Below are 9,046 nucleotides of genomic sequence, written 5' to 3' on the forward strand. Positions count from 1 at the left end.
CGTCCTCTGGGGGAGGAGGTTGGCGATCCGGAAGAGTCTTTCCAGATCGCAGATTGATCTCTTGGATCTCCACAGCATAGGTAGGGCATGATGTTTCCCCAGTGTATACCTACTGGGCCTGTCTGTTGTTGGGGTTCAGGTTCGGTTGAGCAGGCATTTGAGGTTGCCTTGGAGGAGCAGGAGGTAATGGTTGAGGTTGAACTGGTGGTGGAGGCAAAATGGCGGGAGGAGTGTTGTACTGGGGCCTCCACCCCGACTGAGGTGCATTCCACTGAGGCTGTGGCTGGGCATGTGAGTGATACGAATGAGTAGTGGGTTGATTATGATACTGAGGTGGATAAGACCATGGAGGAGGCACAGACCAGGAAGGATGAGCAGGGGGACCCCAGGAAGGCATAGGAGTCGATTGGTTGGGGCTGTAATAAGCTTGGGGTGCCCCTTGCATCCCCTGCTGGTAAGGTCTAGGTCCTTGTGGCCTCCTTTGGTTGAGGAAATAGAGAGGTTCAGTGGGGGCTTCTGTCCCTTGATACATGGCTTTAAGCCCAGGTAAGGTTGGACATTGATTTGTGGGATGGTCCTCCTCACAAACGAAACATACCTCAACCGAATGTAATGGGCATTCGTTCTTAGGGTGTCTCCTTGTACATCTAGGGCAGAAGATAGCCAAGGCCCTCTCAGCTTCTTCCTTCTTCTGCTGGATCCTGAATGTATCAAGTTGCATGGCAATGGTCTGTCTCACCTCACTTTTGAGATCCTCTAATTGATTTGCAAACTCATGTTTGGAGAAAGGAATACCAGCTGAGAGGAGGTTTCCTCTACCTCGCTTCCGGGCTGCCCTAGAGTGGTTTCTAAACACAGTCTTTATGTCCTCATAAGGCAGTTGGTAAATATCTCCTCCAGCTAACATGTGAAGGGTATCTAAGAGGTCTTCAGGGACTCCTCGGAGCAGGACCAACTTGAGGGATTCAGGGTCAAGTGTGCACCTGGCCCGTTTATAGCTAAGTTGGAACCTTTCCTCATACTCCTCTAAGGACTCATCATTTCCCATGGTCATCCGGAAGATTTCTCCCTTGGTTTCCTTGGACCTACAGTAGTCCCAGTACTTGGTATTGAAAGCTTGCTGCATCTGAGCCCAAGTGGTGATACTGTTCCCAGGTAAGCCCATGAACCAGCGTAATGCTGCATCCTTAAGGGTTGAGGGGAAGAGTTTCAGCTTCTGCTCATCTTCAGTATAGTCATAGGTTCGACAAAGGACAGAAAACTCAAACAGGAAGGTATCAGGATCTTCAGTAGTCAGTCCATAGAAGTGAGGTAAAGCGGAGGGGCTAATGTTCTTCATTTTCATGTCTCCATTGGTCTCTCGGATGGGGAAGGCACCTTCTATTCTCTCATCTTCTCCTCTATTGTCAGCCATAGCTTCAGATGGAATGGTCTCTAATTCTTCTTCTGCTATAGGATCTTCGTATATCTCAGGAGATTCACCTATAGGTTCTTCTGGATCACTGTCACCGAAGAAGAGAGAAGGGTGACTCAGTGATGTAGTGGGGGTGTGGGGTAAGAATTTTCCTGTTTTATCTCGATTCCTACGAGGCATGAAATGGAAAGACTTTTGATTGCTTTTGTTTTTTCTCTGGTACCTGCAAAAACTAAAACAGATTGATCTACAACTAACTATCTTGCAGAATTGAAATGAAAGCAGGAAAGAACTAATCTACTTCGCTCAAATGAAATTGCAGGAATGGAAATGCTAGTCTACGCTTGCAGAATTGAAATGCTAATCTATGCTTGCAAAAATGAAATTGCGGAATTGAAATGTTAATCTATGAAAGCAGGAAATGTCTATGTTACTTTTGCATAATGGAAATGAAATAAACTACTTGGCAAAAGGCGAGAGTAGGAAAATAGAAGAAAGGAAAAAATTACTAATACTCTGACGCTTCCCTGGCAACGACGCCAAAAAGATGGTGGGCTCCAGTATTGTAGCAATAATTCTACAACTCCTGGGGCTTCCTTCTCTAATTTTATCAACTCGGTAGTTCGTAACAAACTTGGAAGCGACGGTGCTGTATGCACAAGTACTAGCTCTTGTCGCAGTTGTCACTTGGTCAGCTGGCACAAGTCCGCTAGGGCTCAAGCCAACTTCTATGAGTTCTCAGAAGAAGCTTTTTAACCGATGAACGAAAGCTATCTCAAAGGAAATTAACCTACTGCAGAAAGGAACTGAAAGCCAACAAGAAATGAAAACCCTAGCAAACCCTAATTCTACCAGCTAGTCCTACTGATGCAAAGGTGGGAATGCAAAATACTGTAAGAGGTGCCATTACTTCTAGGAAGGTGAGATGCATGTGTCTAGACTACTTTGATCTAAATAAAACGTATTTTTGTATTTTTGTTCAAGTTGTTGGAATTATTATGTGTGTGCTTCTATTTGGGTCTTTGACTGTGCAGGGATAGATCAAGGAGGGAAATGCTTGGAAGAGGTCAGGAAGGCTCAGAGAGGGTCTAAGGGATCCCTAGAATCCTTTCAGAGAAGTTCATAAAGTTCAGATGCTTGGAAACCGTGTTTAAAAGCTTCTACAGGAAGTCTGCAGGGGTTCTACAGGATGTTCAGGATTTCTACAGGAAGTTTGCTAATTTCTACAAGATGTTCTGCAATAGGATTTTTGGGTGAGGGATGAGTGGAAGAGGCTATGTGGATGGACAAGGAGGTAGGAGGGGAGCTGGTGATGACTTATGGACAGAGAGATGAGATGGAGAGGGGGTGTGCAAAGCTGGTTGGTCTAGAGGAGGTTAGGGGAGATGGAAGGCCGAAAAGGTAGAATCACGTGGGTGATAGAAGAGTTTAGGAGGTAAGTGGTCTAACTGAGGGATGAGTGGATGGCCTAGGCACGGCTTAGAAGGATACGAGAGTGAGAGAGTAATACTGCACAGTGTAAATGAAACCAATCATCTGTGTCTTTCACAAAACCGAGATTTCATCAACCTATTCTAGCTGTTTTCATAAAACCATAGAACAACAACATGATTTTGTAAGGAAACTCTTGCATGGTACTGAAACAAAGGTTCATTCCACAAGATCTGAATGCATGGATGCTGCTACAATCGAGAACATTGCATTAAAGCTTGTATGAACATGTAAAACTGTGTTTTTGGTGGGTGGCACGGGCTACAATCCCAATCTCTAAACAGAGGTGGAAGTGAGTGTGCAATCAACCCTTTTTGGAGCTCTGATTAACTCTAATCTCCTTACTCTAATCTAAGCTACTGGAAGCAACTTTATGCATAAAACTAACCTACTTAATCACATCAAGAAATTCAACTCAGCAAACTATGTTTCCAAATGCATGTAAAGGGAAAGAAATACAATGCTGAAAGAAAAGTAACAATACAAAGAAAGGAGGTCTATTGCTCTCAGGTTGGGCCCAACCCCGAGAGCTATAGCTCCTCTAAGAACTCAGAACTGAACTCAAATCTGCCTGCCTTTTATTAAAAGATAATAGTCATAAGTCTAACAACATGCCAAAAATGGCTTACAAAGAGCAAAACAGAGCTATCAGCTCGTAGTCCAGAATAAACAACAAAGTTTCAAAAGTCCCCATCGAAGGCTATAGCCTCATCATTTATACATTACAAGGGACAAGCTGGCCTCCTAAATTAGTGGGGTTTGGCTGCCCAAACTAAGAGTAATCTGTTGTTTCCTTTCAATCTGTTTGGCTGCCTTCTAGCTCGGTGGTGGTTGGAGCTCGGAGTTGGGGTGGAGATCACGAGGAAGGCCATTCAATGCTGTGGACAGCCTTCCTACAAAACCGCAATCCCATCTTGGCTGTCTCCTAGCCTTCATCTGCGTGGTTTTGCTCCATTAAATGTCAAAAAAACCTGAAATAAACATGTGTTAGCCACCTAGGAATAGTGACTGCCCTCCTTCGTACAAATAACATGAATATACTAAAAAATGATGCATAAGTGATGAAAAATGAAGGGTTGAGCAAGGGTAAGTAGGCCAAATGAGCCCAAAATGTTACCAAATTTGGGGCTCATCACGCGCTATGCATGCGAGATGGTGGGGTACACAAAAAGACAATTTTGACGATTGGCATGTGTACAGAAAGATGATGATATTATGGTTTGGTCACCCACAAGTAAAGCTAAAAGAGAAATATGATGGAAGGAATGACCCGCGCGATCACTTGGCCAAATGGACTAAGGTTTATGGAGTGGAGCCTCAGCCTGAATGGGTACATCTGTTTTGTCATACTTTGGCTGTAATACCGATGAATTGGTACTTGGAAATAGAGCTCCGCCATGGCACTCAATAATGGGATGTTTTGTGATAGGGATTCTTGATGACGTTTAGCTTTGAGGATGGGTTCGAAAGTATTAACGGAGCATTCTAGGAAGTTAAGGCAGCAATCTTCAGAGTATTGTAGGATCCCTTGGACTTAATTCAACCAAATTGGACCACCTAGTTGAGCCACGCACTGGAGTGCTACAATGTGACTGTTGAAGAAGAGGACGAGGACCCAATGAACATTAACATCCCAGAGACTGAAGATCACCGCAAAGTTGAAGGACTGCAAATTGAAAATCCAGATATCAATGCACTACTAAAAACAAGACAAGTGAACATTGGGTGAGAGGCGGAGCTGAAGTTTGCAAAGATTGGGGACTACTAGGATGGCGCAATAGTAGATAAGGTTGTTGAATTTCTCTACGAATACCAAGACTTGTTCCCTACGAAGTTCTTAGACCTAAAGGGGATAATAGGGGACCTGGGGGTTACGAAAATTACGCTGAAACCGGACACGAAGCCGATCAAGAAGAGGCCTTACTACCTCAATCCGAAGTAAAAGAAAGGGTCCACTTAGTGTTGGATAAAATGCTTGCGGCGGGTATTATTGAACCAGTAGAAGAGTCTGATTGGGTGAGCCCAATAGTAGTTCAGGAAAAGAGGTAGAAGGATGAAATAAGGAAATGTGTAGATCTCAGAAAGTTGAATAATGCCTATGTACATGATCCCTTTCCAACTCCATTCACTGATGAAGTGCTGGATAATGCAGGAGGACAAGGAGGAGCAGACCCAGAGACTACTACATTCCGGGTTAAGTGCACTAAGGAGCAGGAAAAGGTAAGGCCACAGAAGAAGTCCAAGGCCAGCAAATCATCACTTGACCTGATCACTTTGATTGAAGGTGATCTGAATGATATTGGGGACACAGTGAGGGACAAAACCACGGAACTACTACAACAATTCGAGCAGTCGTAGAAGCAAGCCTTGGTTTCCATTTAGGCGGGTCTGTGCGAGCTGCAGATCTAGGCCATTCAAGTGCAGAACAGTGTGGGAAACCACAATGCAGCATCAACTAGATTGGCGCTTGGGACCTCAGAAGCAGCAGAGCTAGTCCGCTCCTTGGGTCCCCAAGGTGTCATGCCACTGGATGGAGAATTGACTACAGAAGTGGAAGTTGAAAAGGCCACCGTCAGCGCTCTCAAGAAGGTTGCGTTGAACTTTGTCACACTGCCAAGTGAAGCCCTTCACACCCTGCAAGATGGTGTGATTGCGGAACTTCGGGCTAGAGAGTAGCGCGTGCTGAATGTGATCAGCGAGCAGAAGGTCAACAATGCCTAGATGTTCATAGAAAATACTTCCACGATTGATCTCCTTAAGAAGATCATAGAGAAGAATGAGCGCACCACAACTGTGGTAGTTGAGACCTGCAAAATTGTTCCGGAGCTGAATATCCCAGAAGATGTGCCAGTCGACGCTTGAATTCAGAAGCTTGCTGCAGGTGTGCACAACGCAAGGACAAAGATGGCTAAGGTTCAGTTTGAGTTGAACCTTAAGATCACAAAGCTCAAGTTGAGGGCCTGGCCTTTGAAAACACCAGAAGTCAGAGAGCAGCGCGAGGCAATTGTCAAGGATTCTGTCGCAGTGAAGGATTGCACTTCGCTCTTTGAGCAGTCACTCGAAGTAGTTACCAGCCTACAGGAAGATCCCAACATGCAGTGGCTAGAAACAAAGACAAGGGAACTACAGTAGAAGTATGATGAGGTCAAAGCGATGGCATGCACCATCGCCATCACACGTAGGTTGGTGAAGTTGTAGGAAGTGAAGGCATTTAAGGAACAAGTGGACGCAACATCATGCAAGGAGGTAGTACTAAAGGCTAGATTTGGGCCTTGGCTAGATGAAGCCTATGTGCTCATGACCACTATTGAAGGAAAATTGGCTAGTATGCAGGAAATGGAACAGAAAATACAGGCAGATAGCAGAAGACCAATAACAGAGCAGCTGGTCGAGCAGGTTAAGTAGGTGGTGACACAGTGTACCACCAAGGTTGCAGTAGTACAAGTGGAGTGAGGAGGTCTTCGCGACAAGATCTCCATGCCAATAGAGTGACTTAGACGAGTCACCATATTTTTGTTGGGGGTCTATTGGGAATGGGTCCTTGAGGGTCAATTTCGGGGTTAAAAGACCAAGTTTAGGGGTAGAAAGCCCAAGTTTTGTATAAGAAGTGTAAAGTCTCCACATTTTTTGGTCACGGAGCACGAATATGTAAAGAGTCATAAAGGGTTTCCGCCCTTTATTGAATGAAATCCATGTCAGCTTTAGGAAATCTACCCATGCTTCGTGGACCATGGGATTGTATAAAAAGAAGTCTTAGAAGAGTCTTTTAGTAGTTCAAATGAGATATGTTTTTGAAGAGTCATTGATGTAATGGGTCTGTGAGAGCTAAGAGCAAAGAATCTTAGTGTAGGAAGGAGACTCTGCAGCTATGTGCGCAGAGGCCTAGGGTAGAAGTCCGCAATTGAGTGCGCAGACCCCTGCAGTGGTGTGCGCACGATAGTTAGAGTCTGTAAAGGAGATATGAACATCAATAAAGAGAATTATTTTGGAATTACCTGTGTATGAGCTATTTTTCTTTTGTTATGAATGCATGCAATTATGTTATGTTGAATACTGGGTTTATGATTTAATGTTGTATTGACGTGTGAATCTATGTGTTTTACTTTGTTATATGGATGTAAGTAGGAATATTTGTTTCATGAGGATAATCATAATGCATGTTGAAGTTATCCACTACTTAAGCTAATCTAGGTAAATACAGTAGTAAGAGTAATTACAAAGGCACGTGAGTGTCTGATTTTCCTATTCAGGGTACACAAAAGACAGTCATAGAACTTCACAGAGGTCTAGAGGAAGCATAAGGGAAGTATATCGATAAGCCCTAAAAGGCTTATCGATCTGCGAGAAGGAAGGGTTAGGGTGTACAGCGACATCACTTCCATCTCAGGGTGCGAAAACTTGGTTCCTACATCCCCCCACACTGCTTCGTGTGAGACTTCAGTCCGTGTTCCGTGGATTGATGCCAAAAGGGCCAATAGTGTAGGGATTTGCTTGGCCAATTAATGCTGAACCTGGGTTAGGGCCCATCAAGCCAACAACACAACCAATTTTCCGGTCATTGCGGGACATTTGTACAAAATGAGGGCATATGAAATACTGTGGAGATATGTGCCAAATGTTGAGCGTGATAGTATTCTCACTAAATCTCATGGGGGAGTTGCGGGAGGCCATTATGCAGGGAAAGAAACCGCACAAAAGATTTTTCACATAGGGTTATGGTGGCCAACATTGCACAAGGATTCCAAAGCATACTGTAAGGCATGCGATTCATGTCAAAGGACTGACAGACCATTGCGAAGGGACGAACTATTGCTCCATCGTAAGGTATTGTTACAGGAATTTGAGAAGTGGGTGATCAATTTTATTGGGCTGATTCAGCCACTTGGAAAGAAGATGGGTGCACGTTACATTATCACTACAACGGAATATTTAACCAGATGAGCAGAAGCACAACCAGTTAAGGATTGTACAGGGGCTACGATAGAAAAATTCTTGTTTGAACATGTCTTGACACAGTTATGATTCCCAAAAATCTTAATGAGTGGTAGAGGAATGGACTTTCTGAATGAAACAATTAGCATGTTGACAGATGAATTCCAGGTCTACCACCAGAAGAGTACACCATATCACTCGTAGGAAAATGGGACAGTTGAAGCGTTTAATAAAATTTTGGAGAACACGTTGACAAAGATCTATAACACGCAGTGGAATGATTGGGATGTGTGCATACTTGTAGTACTATGGGCCTATAGGACAACCTGTAATAAGTTGACATGGAAAATGTTGTTCAAATTAGTCTATGGGGTTGAAGTAGTGATGCCTATGGAGTACATTGTGCCTAGTCTGCGCATAGCCATTTTGAAAGATATGGAAGATCATGAGGCCTTGGAGGAATGGCTTGCGCAGCTAATGGAGTTGGAAGAGGACCGATTGCTGGCACAATTCTACCAACAAGTGCAGAAGGAATGTGAAAAAGCATGGCATGATCACCATATCAAGCTTCGCATATTCAAGGTAAATTATTTAGTGTTGATATATGATAGCAAGTTCACGAAGTTTCTGGGAAAGTTTCAAATGCACTGGTTGGGGCCGTATGTCATCAGAGAGATTGTGGATGGTGGTGTAGTTCAGCTTGCGAAGCTGAATGGGGAACCTTTCCCTATAAAAGTAAACAGAAGTAGATTGAATCTATACATAGGGGATCCTACCCCTGCCCGATGACTATATGGCAGCAGGACAATCTCAATAATCTAAGCAGTTGCAAGAGATTGTGAGAATATAATCTACATTGCCCGACTAGGAGGAAAAATTACTTTGTAGGTTGTGCGCTAGACGACGGAAGTACGACAGGTGAAATTTCATTGCCTGAGTTGCACCATGGAGGATGGTATTGCACAGGTGGGTCCAGAGGTAACTGTTGAGGTTACTATTCATGATTTGATGGCCAAATGACAATTAAGGGGAGTAGGTAGGCATTATTTATGATGAAAATCTTTGAATATCTGCCACCAAAGTAGCATTTGTTATCAGAATTTGGGGGGAATGGTTGGACTTGAATTCAAATCCCCTTATAAATTACACATGTTGGTCCAATAGAGAACACTTTTCATTCTAAGAGTTTCTTGTGCATTTTTCTATCTG

The 9,046-nt window shown here is 43.8% G+C and overlaps 1 protein-coding gene across 1 annotated transcript; it reads left to right on the plus strand.

Moving 5' to 3' along the window:
* Positions 1-8,221: 8,221 nt before the first annotated feature.
* LOC149172996 (uncharacterized) lies at positions 8,222-8,626 on the plus strand. Its single transcript, XM_089426535.1, has one exon. The coding sequence runs from the start codon at positions 8,222-8,224 to the stop codon at positions 8,624-8,626; it is 405 nt and encodes a 134-aa protein (XP_089282661.1).
* The last annotated feature ends 420 nt before the right edge of the window (positions 8,627-9,046 follow it).

Source organism: Pinus tabuliformis, chromosome 4_2 (assembly GCF_031772625.1).
Source record: "Pinus tabuliformis cultivar Carrire ecotype Pingquan chromosome 4_2, CPIR1, whole genome shotgun sequence".
In the NCBI taxonomy this organism is placed as follows: Eukaryota; Viridiplantae; Streptophyta; class Pinopsida; order Pinales; family Pinaceae; genus Pinus; species Pinus tabuliformis.

Bases quoted from the DNA above. Each gene is read 5' to 3' on its own strand.
- LOC149172996 (XM_089426535.1), top strand. From the start codon at position 8,222: ATGCCTATGGAGTACATTGTGCCTAGTCTGCGCATAGCCATTTTGAAA.